The following is an 18811-nucleotide window of genomic DNA, read 5'->3' as shown; positions in this document are numbered from 1 at the left end:
CCATAAAAATGAATGGACTCAGATGCATATTTCAGGTGCATGCCTTATAGAAATCACTGCGGATGGGTGTGTGAAAACAGTGAGAAGGAATTCCCTTTATACCACAGCTGCTCCTTGCTTCCTTCTGTGATCTCCTGCCAGTTTCTTCTGTAAAGTCTGCATGTTGAGTGTCTGGCTCCGTTCACTGACATAAGGAAGGCTTCCGGTTTAACATGGAGGAGCATAAGAAGAACCTGCTGGATCAGGCCAGTGGCCTACTTGGTCCAGCATCCTATTCTCACAGTGTACAACCAGATGCCTGTGGGAAGCCTGCAGGCAGGACGTGAGCACAGAAGCTCTCTCCTTTCCTGCAATTTCATAGAATCGTAGAGTTGGAAGGGACCCTGAGGATCATCTAGTCTAACCCCCTGTAATGCAGGAAGATGGGGATCGAACCTGCAACCTTGGCGTTATCAGCACCACGTTCTAACCAACTGAGCTATCCGTTTCCAGCAACTGATATTCAGAAGCGTTGCTGCTGAAAAGAGAATGAAACCTGCTTGGTAATCTTGAGACCTTATCGTGATTATGGACTGGCAGAGAGAAGCCCTCCCTCACATTTCCCTCTTTTTATTTCCCCCCCCACAGTTTTTCAAGGGTCATGCACCAAACGGTAAAGGACCTGGCCCCCAAGTGCGATGTGACATTCCTTCTCTCCGAAGATGGCAGTGGCAAAGGGGCCGCCCTCATCACTGCCGTGGGATGTAGACTGCGTGACGCTGAGCATAACTGAACTCTGCACCACTGGCTCATTCTGCCTTCCGAGCACTTCCTTGCGAAAAGCAGCAGTTCCGTAGTCTGAACTGGCAAGAGGGGAAGCCCAGAATCCCACTGCTGCTTTATGGAAGCGTTGGAGTTAAAAAATAAAAATAGGATACTGAATAGAGTGTGCTGCTGTTGCTGATAATATCTCCCTCCTCTGAACCCCTTGTCTGCATGTGTCTTTTTCTGCCCTATTTGGTACATTCCCCGTGTGTAAATCATTCAAAGGAGGAAAAAATGAGGATCTATAATTTAAACAAATGTCAAAAATAGGTTTATTATTCGAGGTCTAAAATTACAGCCAAATGATGTCCAAGGACAAGAGCAGGTGGTTCTGTGTGTCAAGTGTATTATTTCCAGCTGCTACTACTTCCGTGTTAAATACATACACCACCAACAGTGCTGAGTAGGACACAAATGCTTATGCTAAGAGGCCTTAGCAGTTCTTTTCCGAATTTCTAGCCAAATGTTTGATTCCCCGCACCCTTTTCCTTTCAGACAACTTTGAAGTTTTCACATCTGCTGAGCTGCACTCTGTGCTCCTGTAGCAAGGTCTCCTTTAGCAGCCAGAATTGTCTTCTGCTCACTGAATTCAGTCACTAGGAAAGAAATAAGGGGCTCTCCTGACATGTCTTAATATCACTGGCTTTTTCTGCTGCTTTGGTGAATGATGTCATGTTTCCAAGTAAGATTTGTGCTGTTCCAAAAGGCAAGCCTGTGCTAGTAAAAAAAAAAAAACAACCAAGAGAAGGATTGACCCCAGAGATAATCCAAACCTCTGACCGTAGCTTTCCATGTGCCCTTCCCTTGGTTTGGCTAGATTCTGGTGAGTTGAGGATGCTAATTTTTAAAAGGGGCATCCTGGTCTCCCTTGCTGCTCTGAGAGCCAGTGTAATGAGCCAAGTTCACGGACTGCCTTTGTGTAGCAATTGCACGAGTGCTTGCAATGTGGGAGTGACATGGCTGCAGGTTATCTAGGGGAGTTCTGGCAAGTCCACAGCATGTATTTGCTTCTGGAAACGTTGTGCCGCACTGCAAGGCCAACACCATTCCCAACATCTTTGTCCACCTGCCAAAGCTGGAGTTAACCTGGCTTTTTGGCCTGCCCAGGCCTTTGGCTGTGAGCCTTTGGCAGCTGTCACTGGGAAGCTGCCGTTTTAATTTTCCCACAATGCCCTTGTGCACCCAATGCAACATTGCCCCGGAAAGTGGTGGACAAATTAAAATAGCAGGCAGCTTCCCAGACACAGCCGCTGCCTCCTGGTATGTCCATATGTATGGGAGCGAATGGATGACCAGACCTGAGTGAGCAAAGTGGTGTTTGGGTGCTTTGCTAGGGAGCCCTCTAATCTGCATTAACAGCTAGTTCCCACATGGCAGCACTCACACGAGTGCTTAAAAAAATTACACTCTGAGTCTAGATAAATAGTAGGGGAAGGGCTGGAATGAAATGCATCCTAATCGCCATTAACAGTGGGTCCTACAGAGGCCAAAATCACACTGATTTTTAAGGGAGCTGAATAAAGCCCCCTGATATTTGGAAGTATATACCTTTCCATGTGGTTTTAAAAGTGACATTAACTTCAGAACCAGGCTTTTAACAGTGTTGTTTTTCTAGAAAAAGAGGTGCTGGAACTCACCATGAACGTGTCCCTTGTTCTCTTGGAATAGCAATGGCGCCCCAAAAGCCCTGCTTTTAGATATATAGATAGCAGCAGCATCTAACAATTAGATGAGTAAAGTTTCAAGGAACTGTTCTTGTGTCAATCCACATAGGGTGTGGGGCAAGGAATTCCAGGGTGCTTGGGAAAGCATTGCAGGCAAGTAACACCAAACCAGCCTGCTCCAAAGGTGCCTAAAGCAAGGAAATTTCCAGCATTGGGACTAGATTCAGCTAGACTTGCAAGTCAAGCCAGCCTGCCACTCAGCAAATAGAAAGGGCTGGCAAATAGTGATGTGGGATGCATCCTGCCCCCCCAGTCCCCGGTTATTTACCTTTCCATGGATCCCCACCCCCCTGGTTTGTTAAGATTCTTAGTAACAATGCATTTGCCCATTGTAAATCAGCCAATCTTAGCAGATTCAAATCTTTTAGCTTTTTTTTTTTTTTTAAAAAAAGCAAGTAAAATAAGCATGCCAGATTATAACGTGACGCTTTCTGGTGCAAATTAATTTATGCAAACTTGCCTAATTTGCACAAAAAATTCGCTGTCGCACGCAGACCACCCACATCACCTTTCCCTTCCTATTTGGAATTGCACAAATACAAAATTAGCTAGCTTGTCTTTTAAGTTTGGTTAGCCTGCAGTTAGTTTTCTGAACAGCTGCCGCAGAAGCGACCCACTACCATTTTAGATCTTTTTGTTCTCCGAAGTATGAATTGTTGTTTGTTCAACTAAATACCACCATTGGCCAGAAGAAAAGAGATTTGCAGACTTATTTTTCTTCTCTGCTCCTCAAGATTTGGATTCCCCATGCTAATAAACATTTCAGTATGCATTTTGGTGCACTGTGATCGAATGTTGTGTGGTAACACGAGTCACAAGCAGTAAGCTCAGCTTTATGTGTGCGTGTGTGCGTGTGTGTCTTCCTGAAGATCTGCATGATTCCCTGGATTTGCAATGCTAGAAAGTCTTTTTACATTGCACCACTAGTAGCAGCAGTACTTACTAGTGCAAAGTGAATATTTGTGACAATATTAAACTTTTTTTGACGTGTGTTGGTGTTTGGTGATTCTTTCTGGCAAAGGAATGATTGATGCTTTGGAGAAGGGTGGGGAAGATCCCTGTGTGTTTTAAAAGCAATGGAAACTGGGAATATTTAAAATAAAAACTCCTTTTTTCAATTCTAGATTCCAGATATTTCCTGAGAAATGTGTGCCTCTAGCAAATGTATCTTTACAAAACAGTGTTAAAATGTCCCACCAGATTTCAGCCTTGGGTTGAACACACTTGCACACCTCTTTGACACAAGAACTGCTACGTGTTGTGTCGTTGAGTTGAATCAGTGCTGGCTGATGGTTAATATTCTAGGACCAGGCTTTACTTCCACCCCACCCCCTTGCAGGTTCACCAGTTATAGCATAATGTATAATCTGATGGTGTTTGTGTAGCTTTTCCCTTCAGCATTGAATGGGTAGAGCACATGTGTTGCATTGAAGAGTTCTAGGTTTCAAAGACTCCACTCAAATCCTGGAGGGCAGCTGTCAGTCATTATATAGACAATGTAGAGCTTAATGGGAGAACGTAGTTTCCTGTGTTCTAAAAGGCAATCCAAGTGATACTCTAAAAACTGCTACTACTGTTAAAGTATACACTACAGATTTTGGTACAGTGGTACCTTGGTTCTCAAACGCTTTGGTTCCCAAACGCTGGAAGTAAGTGTTCCGGTTTTCGATCGTTTTTTGGAAGCAGATCATCCAATGCAGCTGTCAGCTATTGTTTCCAGGGCGCCTGCACCAATCAGAAACAGTGCCTTGGTTTTTGAACATTACAGAAGTCAAGCAGACTTCTGGAGCAGATTGTTTGGTACTTCTTTTTTGCTATTTATTTTGCCTTTTCGTTTTTGAGGCTTTTTCGGTTTATTTGTTTTTGTAACACTGGAACCCAGTTCAGCCACTGATTGATTGATGGTGTGACTGGGGAAATGGATAAAAGCCCCCCATCCAAACAATATCAGTGCAGGTAAGGGAAAAATAATAATTTTAATTTTTATCATCTACAATACTGTCTTGTTTATTTTATAGTACAGTACATTGATTTTGCTTTCATTTTATGGGTCAATGGTCTCGTTAGATAGTAAAATTCATGTTAAATTGCTGTTTTAGGGATTGTTTTTTAAAAGTCTGGAATGGATTAATCCATTTTGTATTTCTATGGAAAAGTGCATCTTGGTTTTGGAACGGACTTCCAGAACGGATTACATTTGTGAACCCAAGTACCACTGTATTTGAATTTTTAATGCCAGCTGATGGACTGGGAAAAAAATGCCTTTTTTCTATTTGTTCTGAAGTATGCAATCTGCTCTGTGTGTGCCACAGTCCATCCTGGACCCCTAAACTAGTCTGCTGCTATCAGGTGCCATGATGGATGCTGTCCCATTGCCAGCATTGAAATAAGATTCAACAGCTAGTCCAGTTGGCTTCTGTACATGGAATAGGGAGGTGAGCCACCTTGTCCTTTGCCTCAGGCAGTAAAATGTCTTGGGTCGGCCCTGTGGCTTTCCATAATAGTATGAGCGTATGGCATTGAGATTGTTTTCAGACACTAAGACATTCAAGCAATAACACTGATGGAGGAATTGATTGGTTGTGTTGCTGGTGTGAAACACTGCAAAGAATACTCCCAAATCTGTCACAAGCCTCTGTGATAATATTTTTAATCTGCAATCAAGAAACACGACAAGAAGCCATTAATCAAGCTATTGGCATAACAGTCAAACAATCAAATACATAGTACTTAATGGTACACTGTCTGTATTGGTTGTCTGTGTTCCTGTGCTTGTCAGGTTGTTAGATGCGTGATCTCTCCAGGTCTTCTTTAAAGGCAATCGGGGAGTAAGGTTAAGTCTGTCTCTTTCCGTTGCTTTGATGCAAGGGCAGCACTGGAAAGCTATCTTGAAACCAGAGCGGAACCTGTAAATGGGTGCAAACACAAGCCAAGTGTTACATGGTATAGATGAGGGATGGAGAACCTCAGACTTGAGGGACTTTGTAGGGTGATCACACCTCTTGCCTGACAGGGTGGAGAGATAAATCTGTATAGAAAAACCTGACTTGTGTGTGACCCCAAAACCAAAGCATAAGTCACATTGGCTGTTCTGTCTACTTTTGCCTCTGACCCAGCAACCACTAGCATGTGACCCCCCAGAATGTAGTCAGAAAAAGCTTCCCATCCCTTGTACAGACTGAGAAGGTAGAAATTCTGCAAAACCCATTATTCACGAGGATCTTGCATCACGTATGCAAGAGTGCAGCCTCGCCCTAAAACTAGTAAGAATCAGTTTAGGAGGAACCTAATGGCCGATTGCTTGACAAAGGCACAAGGGAGTCTCATGAACAGCAAAAAACTTGGGTTGAGTAAGTGCTTCCAAGGACTATGGTTGGATGAGAGAAGGTGAGGTGCTGAGGTGGCAGAAGGTGGTTGGCTAGAGAATGAATGGTCAAGATGACGTATATTTCCTTATATAGGGTGTGTACTCTGACAGACGCTTTTGTACTCTGTCCCGTAACACATTATTGAATAAAGTCTGATGAATGAGGAATTTTGTGTGAGCCTCCGTATTGAACCCCCAAAGGAAATTTTCTCTCCAAAGAAAAATGGACTGTTTCCCTGATGGAATACAGAGGCTATCAAAGGAATGTGATGCACATTTAGAGAAAACCGCTGTTTTTTGTGGAATTTGTTAATACTGTGCCTGAGAGTAAGCACCATTGAACTCGGTGGTATTTGCTTCAGAGCGGGAATGTAAATGATTGCATTGTAAATGTTAGAGGTCAAGCTAAATATGATAGAAGTATAAGCCCTGAGCGTAGGCCACACTGAGCAAAATGGGCCAGTGATCTGAACTGGTATAAGACAGCTTCCTAGGTTCCTATATTTATATATGAGCATTTTTATCCTACACTTCAGTGATACTCCCAAGTTGCTTGCATCCACTTAACGCATGCACTACTCACTTTTGATTAAGGCAGCAATAAATAATTGGACTATACATCGCAGAGCTCATGGCAAGCAAAAATACTGCCAGGTATACTTGTTGAATGTACTTCTGCCTGTAAATGTCTTTCCGGATGTTCCCCAAGACGAAGTAGAGATGATAAGGGAACCAGCAGATGGCAAATGTGATCACGACTGCAACCATTGTCCTGACGAACTAGAAAAAGGAAAGAGAAATCTTTGAATGCTTTGTCAGTCTTCTGGTCCTAGATTTGTGCCTGTGGTGTCAAAGAGGCTGCTACCCATTTCTCGTGAAATACAGGCTTGGGGTGGGTACTCAGAAAGTCTGTGATGCATGGCTGTGCAGCAATTTGTGCCTGGAGTTTCTTATGAACCAAACCAGACAATATGTTAAATGCATAGTTGTATTAATGACAGTTTCCTCATCCCTGCAATATATAGTAGTAACTTGTTTATAAAGGCAACTGTGGCTGTGCAGAATGCTGCTGTGATAATGTTGCCGCAAATCCCAGAAACATGCACTTTTTAGGATTGGGAAGTGACAGGTGGTGACTATTCAAGTTGAACCCCCTTAGCTAGCAGTATCTTGCCCTACTTGTTTGCTGCCAATGTATATAATGTTGGTTACTGGAACGCAGGTGGCACTGTGGTCTAAACCACTGAACCTCTTGGGCTTGCCGATCGGAAGGTCAGCGGTTTGAATCCGTGTGACTGTGGTGAGCTTCCGTTGCTCTGTCCCAGCTTCTGCCAACCTAGCAGTTCGAAAGCACGCCACTGCAAGTAGATAAATAGGTACCGCTGTGGTGGGAAGGTAAACAGCATTTCTGTGTGCTCCGGCTTCCGTCATGGTGTTCCGTTGCACCAGAAGTGGTTTAGTCATGCTGGCCACATGACCCGAAAAGCTGTCTGTGGATAAACATTGGCTCCCTTGACCTGAAGCGAGATGAGCACTGCAGCCCATAGTCACTTTTGACTGGACTTAACCGTTCAGGGGTCCTTTACCTTTACCTTTTATAATGCTGGTTACAGGCATCATGCTGTAGTACCTGTCCAGGACAGCAGAGGGCATTTGCTGAAACTTAGGTGGTAATTTGCAAAATCGAGACTGTACACATTCCCACAAACTCTGCACCTAATGTGCTCCTACCATTGGTTTGGGAACAGGTATTTGTCATGATCTGTACCTATCCTGTTGTTTTTTAAGAAATACTGCACACACAGTCTGAGTCTTAGCCGGAGGTGTGTCTGGTCTGTTGTTCTTGCTGATAACAAAACTACGCAGCAGTGAGATTTACCCCTGGGTTCATGTTACCACTGCGCTATAAGCATCAATTATTAGCTCACAATGACTAACCTTTTTTTTGGCTGTAATCATATGCTGGTAGCTGAGCACATTAGTGTGATCTCCAGGAACAGCATTATTCCACAGAGCCTTTCCTATTGCACTGTATGTGATAAACATCACTAGGAGAGGCAGGAGGTACACCAAAACAATGACTGTAATGTGGTACCTGAAAAAAGAGAGAAAGAGCTGAGCATGGATAGAGCTTGTTTCCCTTCCTTAAGTCCAAAAAGAACCTCTGTATTGGGAAGATCAATAAATGCTTTTCTGCCTGAGTTTCCAAAACTTTCTGGGCCAGTGGTTTCCAGGGCAAGAGTGGCCAGAGCAGTGAATGTAAATGGTATCTTTGTACACTGGGGTAGTTTCTACACACACACACACACACACACACACACACACACCCTCGCTATTCTCCATCCAGGCAAGCAACAAGTCATTTTCAGAGTTCAATGTCATGTTCCAATCAGGCAAAAATACTCAAGGAGGATGTGAAGCAAGGCCGGCGAGGGGAAGCTATCAAAACACAATGTACCATTAATGGTCTTTCAAAAGTGATACTCTCAAAATTATAAACTGCTGTTTAGGGTGACCATCTGCCCTACTTTACCAAGGACTTGCATGGGGTTGGACTAGATGACCCTTGGGGTCCCTTCTAACTCTTAAGGTTCTATAATTTCCGCTGTTTTGAAAGTGACCTCTGTCAGAAGGCCTGACCAGATACTTATGAAGGGAGAGTAAAAGCCTTGAAGTTGCCCATCAACAGTTAACATGGGGACAACAGACCGAGCAAACCTACAGATCACCTGGTCACAGTCTTCTCCACTATGACAAAATGATAGTTAATTTATATTTGAATTATAGTGATTGTTTCTAAATTTGCAACCATACGTATAAATTAGCATATCATGTATACAGTGTGAATTTGTGTAAAATTTTGTGTGCCCCCCCCCACTTTTTTTGGTGATGTGACAGTGGCCACAGTAAACCAGTGGCATGAAGACAGCTTGTCAGAAGGCTACTATTTGTAGAAGATGGTTGATGATAAACGTTCAAGGAGTGATGTTAACGCAATGCTTAAATAACCATGCCTCCTTTCTGGAGGGAGATGAGAATTGTGCCCAAAGCTCCATAAATGTTTGGCCTCTTGAATTCCAGAACCTCATAAACAGAACAAAGGACTCTATGTTTTAGCCTTGAGTGTGGTTTTCCCCGGACTAAAAGGGGAAGAGGTGAGCCAGACAGAGGAAGAGATAAGAACACATGGGGGAAATCCTTCCCTTTGCCACAAATAGCAAGACTAATCACTGCAAGGCTGATCACTGCAAGGTCTCAAGATATCTCTCCATTTTCCCCTCAGTCCTTTTATCTACTGGACCCAAGGCCTGCTTTTTGAGGTCACACTGCTTCCCCCTTCTTTTTGCGTCCACCACATTGCCATGTTTTGACTAAACATTTTTTTCACTACCGATAATCAACTGTCAAAATTTCTCTGACAGATTTAATGGGACTTTTACTCTATAGAAGTGTTGCTTCATATCACAGTGACGGCATCCCATTCAGTGCCAGATTTTGTTTTGATATTTCTCAAACAGGAAGCATGACAATTGTTCAAACAGACGTTTCTTGTTGATCCTTGTTTCTGTGTGAATCTCAATTGGGGTTGAAGATTACATACTTGTGCCTTTCTCATCAATTTCTTGCAACGGAGAGTGCTGCTGCTGAGGTAAGTTCTTCACTTTTTGTGCTGGGACAAAGGCAACCCACCTGCAACTTTAATTAGAAGCTTGCTCCCTGTGATCCCTTCCGCTAAGCATTTTCTGTTCAATATGATGTTTCATTAGGAATGAATTGCCCCATATTTGTGACACTATGCTATTTTTCAGTTAAAAGAAAAAAGAAATCTAGTAATGAAAGTGTAGAGCAGGAAGGACTAATTAAAGGACAATTACAGGCTAAAGCAATTAAAGTTGGCAGCTGCAAAGAGGAAGCTTTTAGGTAAAGATACAGTAGCTCTGAAAAGCCTCAGGAATATTTGGCTAGAAAATTCATGAAAGCTAATGTTGCAATTGACTTTTAAAGACAAGATGAGAGGGTAACACAGCCATCCCATAGCACTCCAATGCTATGACATTGCCAGAGTTGTCCAGCAAAGGCATCTAAACCGATAGATGGGATCCCAGACTAAATTACTAGTATGGAAGGAATACTGGCATCCCTTTTCCCCCAAGGATTTAAAAGTTTTGGGATGGTCCTGCCATTCAGTTAACTCGGATAAGTCTGAAGGATTTTTAATTGACGTATGAAGCCCTGTTTGAATTAAATTTGATCACCTTGGTCTAGAGTTCCTGGTTCCAACCCTCGTTCCCCCATCACAGAATGTCACAGCCTTCTTTCACTTCAGAAAACTGCAACTTCATTGAAATCTGTGGATGAAACACCCTAAATTGGCAGTATCCCTGATTACTGCATGAATATTAACGTGGTCACCTGTTTGCCTCCACTCTCCTCCATCAAGTGTAAAGAAGACATAGTAGTAACATAGATTCTGGCTGAAAACAGATGGTTAAGGCAAGATTTTCAGCAACATCATTCGCGTTCTCTCTTTCCCCCTTAAATCAAGAGTTCTCAACTGCCAACATGTATTTTGGGGTTCAGGATTTGGGGTGTTCTTACGTGATGAGATTTTTACGATGAACATCATCTGGCCAGGCAACAACACATTTGGTCATTCCGTAGTCGACACGAATTTGTGCATAAAAGAACTGTGGGAAAGCAAGTCCAAAAGCCACCAACCAGATTATTCCTATGACCACTTTGGTGTACCCAGCAGAGAGCTTTTGCCTGAAAGGGTAAACTATAGCCATATACCTGAAAGGGAGAGAGAGAGAATTAGGCCGCAGTTCACCCTGCACAAAATTGCAATTCCTAGCAACCATTTGCAAACAGCAGCACCCAGAATTCTTTGAGGGGAAGACTGTGCTCTGTGCTTTGAAGGTATAGTGTGTACACAGCCATATTCACAATAAACAAGTCAAATATTGTAGAAGAGGCAAAGCATTATCCCCTCCACCCTACTCTACTGTGTACATTTATGTGGAAAGAAATCTACAGATCCAAAGGACTGTGGGAAATGCTTGGTGTGTACAAATGAGTCTTCTGAGCATTCACTCCAAAGCCGATTCTGAAACTTGGGGAACTTCTGGAGTGACCTCTAATAAAAAGCTGTGGCGAGGGGAATATACGGCTCTATTTCAATATTTGCATGCCTCCAAATGTTATAATGGAGTTCTCTAGTTAAAGAATGCATACACATATGCATAGATTGGTGTAAATAAGGCCAGACTTAGTGATTTATATGAGCTTTGTGAGGGGCAATCATTTATTTTTTTAAGAAAAAGTCATCCTGCTGCCACAGGCCTGATTTGTTCACTGAGCAGTGGAAATGTTTTCCCCTCAGCCTCTCTCCAACCCTTGCGCCTTCCAGTTTAAATGACATGTTGTGCATTTTATCTCACACCTGTTCTGAACACTCATCTCGGGTTGCTGACTGACACATGACCAGGAAGCCAGCGTGGCCTGCTTGATAAATGTGCTCTGTGATTGTAGTACACATGTACTGTAGGACACACAGAAAATGACATTTTCGACAATAATTGATGTTGCATGGCCAGTGTGGCTGAGTTTTTCCAAAATTGGTAGCTTTTTCTAACGCCAAGGATAGGATTTATGATCCCAGGGTTTTGTATACCTAAGTAAGTGGCTCTGCTGAGAAGAGTTATTTGTACAATGATTAATTCCTGCCTCCTTGTAGTTTGTTTACTCTGAGATTGCAGGAAGTACAGTAATTCAGGGCAAGTTATTCCATGGAAGTGCCATAGCTATGGATGAATTAATGTCTCAGTTTTGGTTTCTCCAGGTTTCTATTCCCCCCCCCCCCCATTCTTAAATTCATCTCTCCATATTTCCACAGCAATTTGTGATTTAATCTTTTTAATGCCTCATGCAAATTTGTCAGAACTTTGGTGCAAATTTCTCCTAATATACACCTTTGTCCATGTTGTCTTAACCAATATCCACATTTTAAAAATATACCTCCCCAGTATAATGTATTTTGTATGTTATTTTCACTAACAAGCACTTTAATGCACACTTTCCCCCTAATATACCCATTTTTGAACACGCTGGTTGGAGAATAGCATTGCAAAATTCAGTGAAGTGCTGCTTTTGAAGTGCTTCAGTTTACGTATTGGTTCAATAATGTTTCTCATTAAAAAGCAAACAAAATTTCTCCCCCATAGCTTAGTGATAGGGCACCTGCTTTGAATATTAATAAGAATTTAATTATTTGTACCCCACCCATCTGACTGGATTGCCCCAGCCACTCACTTGAAGGTTCCAGGTTCAATGCCTGACAACTTCAGACAGTGCAAGGGAAGAGAGCAACTGCTAGTCAGTACGTATAGACAATAGAACACAAGAGCAGTCCTGCTGGATCAGGCCCCAGGCCCATCTAACCCAGGATCCTGTTCTCACAATGGCCAACCAGATGCCTATGGGAAGCCTGCAAGCAGGGCGTGAGTGCAACAGAGCTTTTCCTGGCAATTGGTATTCAGAGACATACTGCCTCCAACAGCTGAGGGAGAACATGGCTGCTGTGGTTAGTAGCCATCGCTAGCCTCCATTTTCCTAACACTCTTTTGGGGCCATCCAAGCTGGTGACCGGGATGCGGGTGGCGCTGTGGGTTAAACCACAGAGCCTAGGACTTGCCAATCAGAAGGTCAGCGGTTCGAGTCCCTGTGACGGGGTGAGCTCCCGTTGTTCAGTCCCTGCTCCTGCCAACCTAGCAGTTTGAAAGCACGTCAGAGTGCAAGTAGATAAATAGGTACTGCTCCGGCGGGAAGGTAAACGGCGTTTCCGTGCGCTGCTCTGGTTCGCCAGAAGCGGCTTAGTCATGCTGGCCACATGACCTGGAAGCTGTACGCCGGCTCCAATGGCCAATAAAGTGAGATCAGTGCCACAACCTCAGAGTCGGTCACGACTGGACCTAATGGTCAGGGGTCCCTTTACCTTTACCTTAAGTTGGTGACCATCATTACATTTATGTACTTTCTTCTTTCTGCCCCACTATCGTACTGGGTCAGTAGTGTGTGAGATAGACCAACAATCTGATTTGGTACAATGCAGCTTCCTATGTTCTTAATACAACTTGTGCAACAGTACTTGTCCTGTTCAATTGATATATTGTCTTGTCGATCCTTAACTTTTGCACTTTTGAGTAGATCAAAACCCAAACAAAAAATATTAGCTTCCAATTACTTACTGCCAAGTTACGACAGCCTCTTTGCTTGGAAGATCTGTCCGGAGCTTTTGCAGAATGTATAAAATTAATTTTAGGGGTGCCAACTTTTTCTGGCATGGCTCCTGTGTCTTAAAAAGCCACATGACAAGCAGAAGTTTAGCAGGCAAAGCTTCCCCACATCTTAGCCGTGTGGGGAGGAAGATAACTTCATCCATTTGTCACACATGGCGCAGGAAAATCTGGCATCCCTAATCCAAACAGCAAGAAATGATGGCTTGTTTTTGTAAACTTTTCCAAGGAAGATAAATGCAGCCTACCTGTTTTCCTGAGAAATCTTTTATGACTAGCAGTAGTGTGAAGGGAAGAAAAACAGAAGAGGCAGCCTCCCAGGCAGGAAAAGGTGGCAGTCCAAAAAGGCTGAGCCAAGGCTGGTGTAAGTCTCCGAAAGGGAGCATTCTGGGGCATGGTGGGGCAGGACTGGGAGAGTGGGCCTTAGGCTAGATCCTAAGTAGATTCAGCCTAGTTACACGTGACCTGGCAACCCAGCACAGAACACTGTTTTAAAGACTTGTTTTTCCTCTGCCAGACTTAGGCAGGGCAGCAGCATCTGCCTAGCTGCTGAATGGGATTTGGATCAGGTGTAACTTTATGCCAGCTTTATTTCGACTGGCTTTCTTTACACTAGCTTCTTGCACTTAGGGTAGCTCCCTAAAGAGTGGTGCAGTATAGTTATGGCACAAACCTTGTGCTTTATAAAAATGGAAGTTCAACTTTTCCCGCGTAACTAATTAAAAATAAAAAAGGCATTAGTTTTATAAGTTCTTCCCCAAGAATCCCGAAGTGGGAGATGTAGAGAAAATAAACTGATCTGGAGGACTGTTTTTTAAAATAAATTTGTGGTAAGCTCCAGATTACACAATGTATCTGTTACCAGCAGCCCTTGACTTCGAGCCGGAAAAAGCTACTTCTATTAAAGTCATTAATCTTTCCCAGAAACTGATTTATTTCTGTTTTCATGATCGACTACTACTGTCTACCCCACCGAGGAGTGGGCTTATCTGCTTAATGGCACATATTGCTTGCATTCTGCAAGTGTGGCTATATTTGCGTTGTACTGGCTGATTCAGGTTTGTGAAAAGGGAACCCCTACAAGCCTGCATTTTGCCCCATGAGCAGTTTGGCTTGCTTTCTGAACAATGCTATGCCTGGCTGATTCCACATTTGATATTTGCTTATTCCTCACTCACCTCTGCCTCCTGAAAGGAAATGTCTGCACAGTTCTATTTCCTTCCTGTTTGGGTTTTTCTTTCTGTGGCTGACAGTGCAGCCCTATGAATATATACCCACTCTGAAGTAAGCCCCAGTTGAGTTTAGTGGGACTTACGGTACTCCCAAGTAAGTCTATATAGGCTGGCACCCTTGTATTGGTCCTTCCCTCCATTTCTTTCCACTTGTGCAAATCCAAGGGTTCACCAAAGCACACAGAGACCTCCTTATACAGTGGTACCTCGGGTTAAGAACTTAATTTGTTCTGGAGGTCTGTTCTTAACCTGAAACTGTTCTTAACCTGAAGCACCACTTTAGCTAATGGGGCCTCCTGCTGCCGCCGCGCCGCCAGAGCACAATTTCTGTTCTCATCCTGAAGCAAAGTTCTTAACCCGAGGTACTATTTCTGGGTTAGCGGAGTCTGTAACCTGAAGCGTCTGTAACCCGAGGTACCACTGTATGCCATATCGACAATATGAGAATTGTCTCACACCCTTAGACTTTATTGTTACTAGGAATATAGGAACCACGTAGACACTGAACATAATGGAGAAATACAGTGTTTTACATCTGGTTAAAACTTGGGAGTTTATGAATTCTAAATTAATTTGAACACAGGAGCTACACTGACATAATTTTGTATTATTTGTATTTTATTATTAAATAAATATTTGATGACTAGTACGTTGGGTGTTTCCCAGAGGTGACTTTTGTCCTGTTGACTCTAAGTGAAAGATGTTTCTGAACTGGCAGGATCTTGCTAACTTGTCCTTTTTTTGGCAAGAGGAAACGGAACCTAATTTGCATTGTCCTCCTTAGAAATAAGGCATTCAGATATTTCCTGTATTGTAGGTTATGAGTCACTGTCTGTAAATGATGTGTGAACAAGGACTCGGTGTAACACTAAACACTAAAACAAAAACAGATAAATAAGAAGATCAAGTATATTTGTAAGTCTTGCTGGAGACTAAAAAAAACCTAGGGAACAGAATGGGACTTTCAGAAAATGATCAAGATAGTAGAAGCTATGTAGCAGCCCGCTGAAACTTCTGTAATATCACCTTTTTGATTTGGTAGTGATAAACAATTTCCATAAAGTTTAAATTACCGTAATAGGAATGGACGGCCTTTTTGTGTCCTGCAGAGTGCTTCCCTGCTGAATTATAAGACTCAGCCAGACTCTGCTATGGTTGAAAACCACATTTAACCTTTGACTTAGGGATCTGCTTTTACTCTGTTATATAAGCTCTTTGATAGCAAGAAGGGGCAGTACCTGGGTCTACTGGGTACCAGGCTGTGCAGATTTCAGCAGCTTCAGAGTGTAGCCCCTGATGTAGGCATCTTAAAGGAACCAGATGGAGCTGTTTGGGAGCTGGTGGTGTGCATATGAGCAAGGAAAGGGAAGTGTTTTACCAGTGAACCCTTTAAATATTACATCTTTCAGTGCAAAATAATAATTCAGGATCAGAATATAATGTCCCCTTTGTTCATTATCCCATGTTCCAAATGCAAGTTCCAAGTCATAGTACGGCAACTTGATTCTGGCTTATTTAGAAGTGCTGTGTGTGTGTGTGTGTGTGTGTGTGTGTGTGTTCGTTCCCAGGTATAGGACTGTTCCCCTTGACTACAATCTTAAACATACTTACTAGAGAGTAAGGATGCAATTCTATGCACGCTTACTTGGGAATAAGCCACCGTGAACACAAAGGGGCCTACTTTTGAGTAAACATGCATAGGATTGTGCTGTAGAACTCAGTGAGATCTACTTTTAAGTAAATATGCCTAGATTTGTAAAAATTCAGCTGCTTTTCCAGTTTGGTTAGTATAACTTCTTTCAACCCAGCTTTTACAAGTTAACCCTTTAAAAACAAATAAAATAGGATAACAAAATTTAGTTCAACTTGAAAACTCTTACCTCTCAGCAGCAAGAGCAGTCATAGAATAAATGCTCACAAACATTGCCGTAACAGGAATAAAGTTAAGAAACCGACAGAATCCCTCACCGAAATACCAGACGTTGTGGCTGGCATAAATAAAATTGAACACTGTGTTCAAGGCAGTCATTAGCAGGTCAGAAAAAGCCAAGTTAACAATAAAATAGTTGGTAACAGTCCTCATCCGTTGGTGAGACAAGATAATCCAAATGACAGTGCCATTGCCCACAACCGATACGATGACTATGAATAAATAGGTGATAGCCCAAAGTGCTATTTGCCAGCCAGGCTGAGAAAACGCGGTCTGGTTGACATGGTCTATGGAAATGTCATCCACTGAAATGTTGCTTATGTTTGAGGAGGAAATTGTCTTCATAACTTTCTTCAGTTCACTGTTGAAAACTGTGTGAAATGGGATTACTTTCTTACAGCAGTCCTAGCATTGTTGCTGTGAACTCGCAGTTTGGAGATCTTCAGAACATGACACACTGACTTTGATGTGCATCCCACATTCAGTTTAGAGATCTTCCATGCACCACACAATGGTTTTCCACAGGAAGCGATTACAGCTCTTCTATGCTCATATCCACCACAAATCCATTTGAATATCTGCTGGTGTTAATGGCCAACAGAAATATGCAGAAGATCTGTGATAAGAAGAATCTTCTTAAGAATCAAAGTGTCAGGTTATGGTAACTCTATTAGAATGTGTTGTTTTTTAAAAAAGAAGAGATCAAAAGATATCGCAGCATGGAGTTGCTGGACTTTAATTCTCCCTTCCTTTGTAACACTGAAACATTTTGGAAGCAGTCAAACAGGCAAAAAAAAAATCTACAGGCTTAACGAGAATTGAAAAGAGGTGGAGAGGCTAGAATATACAATAGCTAACGAAATCCAATTTAGTGACGCTGGAGTTCCACCCCTTGCCCCACGTTTTTGTAGTAATCTTCATAGCTCTGTTCCTCTCAGGTTTAAAGCGAAGAGCGTCAGAGATTTTACCCTATTAGGGCCAATACATTTATCCTTTGCATATCCACAACTCACATTTAATTTGGTGAGAGTTTCACTAAGAACTTGGCCTGCAGTGTGCCATAAATATTAGTAGAAGGGTTTGCGAGAACAGTTCCAAAGCAACTATACAGAAGACAGTAAAAATGTATTCATCTCCTCCTGACTGCTGTGAGAGCTTCACAGAAGCTTACACATTGGACTGTGAACAGTGGCTGGGAGCTCAACTGCTGTGAACCATATTCTGCTCAGAGGTAGTCATTTTCATCCTATGAAAAGATCCCAATCTCAAGAACAGCCTTCCTGAGAAGGCTCTGTGAAGCACAAGGGAATGTCACAGGAAGGAAATACTGTCCCCCCCCCACCCATGTAAGCATAAGGGCTTTCTGCCTATGCCCAGGAGTTGGTTGCTTGGATCCCATACATTATTTTCTCCTAATAAAATGCTATTTTATTGATGCAGTGAGTTGCCTTCAAAGTGTCTTAAAATATGCCTAACTTATCTATGACTACTATTTATTCTTATTACTAGGCCTGTATAGTCTAAAACAGTTTCCAGAGATGTGCCCATTTATTTTTTTCAAACTTTTAAGTAATTGCACCACACAGAGAACCATCTCTTTTACTGTGTATTTAAATCTTCAGTGGAAATTTTGAGATTATCCCATTGCTCTGAGACTACCCTTAAAATGTAGTTAGATTTCCACTATATTTAAACTGGATTATTCAAGTCTGTTGAGAAATTTCTGCAGAACAGTAGCTTATCCCATTTTTTAAAAAAAGCAACACAGGGAAAACCTCCGGTAATGAAATAGCTAGCATGCCATAGGTGTATAAGCACTATTTCAAGAATGTTTTGTTCAGCATCTAAAATCATGTAGTCTACTACTTGAAAGCCAAAGTTATGAATCCAAGCTCTGACTAGTGTGCACCATTGCCAGAAGACTACGTCTAATGTAACCTGTAGCACAAGACTTTGTTTTAAACCAAACAGTGTCCAACCTTGAGTCAACATTGTTTCACCCCAACTTCCCCAGCTACTTATTCATATCAGTACATTTCCATATATCAGTTCACCTGTGCAAGTGTACCTATAAAAATTCCTGGCCTGCAAACATTTTACTAGCACATGAAGACGTTACATAGCCTTAGTTTCTATGCTGGCCACAGAGGAAAGGAAAGTTCTTCTTCAACCAGTATGGAAATGTAGGCTGCTACTAAGCCATGTAGGCTAGCACCAACCAACCAACCACAACAGTCAATTGCCTTCTACCAAGGGGTCTTGCGTAGGTACAGAATAGTTTGTTCTAATAGTCTGTTCACTCAGCTGCATGGAATTCCTGGTGGCCTATGGCAACCAGGCAAATGGTTAAATACAAGGCTGGATTTGATTCAAGTTCTGTTCTCATGTTTCTTATCATCAAATACTTTCTGCTAGAGACACTTGAACATCTCTCTAGACGCTACTTATAGAAAAAGGGC

General features: G+C 42.4%; 2 protein-coding genes across 4 annotated transcripts in view; one reads left to right on the top strand and one right to left on the bottom strand.

Annotated features, from left to right (window-relative positions):
• Nucleotides 1-3518, top strand: part of LOC310762828 (hexokinase-1) — a 49999-nt gene extending 46481 nt beyond the window's left edge. For all 3 annotated transcript variants that reach the window (XM_083614341.1, XM_083614340.1, XM_083614342.1), the window contains exon 18: nt 628-3518. In XM_083614341.1, coding sequence (XP_083470467.1) covers nt 628-772 — 145 coding nt within the window. In that variant the 3' untranslated portion in view covers nt 773-3518. The remainder of the gene's footprint in view (nt 1-627) is intronic.
• TACR2 (tachykinin receptor 2) lies at nt 622-17266 on the bottom strand. The gene is made up of 5 exons (XM_083614349.1): nt 16303-17266; nt 10495-10689; nt 7834-7990; nt 6479-6675; nt 622-5434 (listed from the first exon to the last, which is right to left on the bottom strand). Exons 1-5 carry the CDS (start codon nt 16695-16697, stop codon nt 5236-5238), a joined length of 1143 nt encoding a protein of 380 aa, XP_083470475.1. The 5' UTR covers nt 16698-17266; the 3' UTR covers nt 622-5235.
• Between the last annotated feature and the right edge of the window lie 1545 nt (nt 17267-18811).

The sequence above is a fragment of the Podarcis filfolensis genome, assembly GCF_964270895.1.
Source record: "Podarcis filfolensis genome assembly, chromosome: 5".
Taxonomy (NCBI): Eukaryota; Metazoa; Chordata; class Lepidosauria; order Squamata; family Lacertidae; genus Podarcis; species Podarcis filfolensis.
The sequence above is the reverse complement of the archived record's forward strand: the minus strand, read 5'-3'. Positions and strand labels throughout refer to the sequence as shown.

Coding starts and splice junctions, on each gene's coding strand:
- TACR2 (XM_083614349.1), bottom strand. CDS start 16,697: ATGAAGACAATTTCCTCCTCAAACATAAGCAACATTTCAGTGGATGAC. Junction 7,991..10,494: donor CATCGTAAAAATCTCATCAC/GTAAGAACACCC, acceptor CTCTTTTTTCAG/GTACCACATTACAGTCATTG. Junction 5,435..6,478: donor TATTGCTGCCTTAATCAAAA/GTGAGTAGTGCA, acceptor ACCCATTTACAG/GTTCCGCTCTGGTTTCAAGA.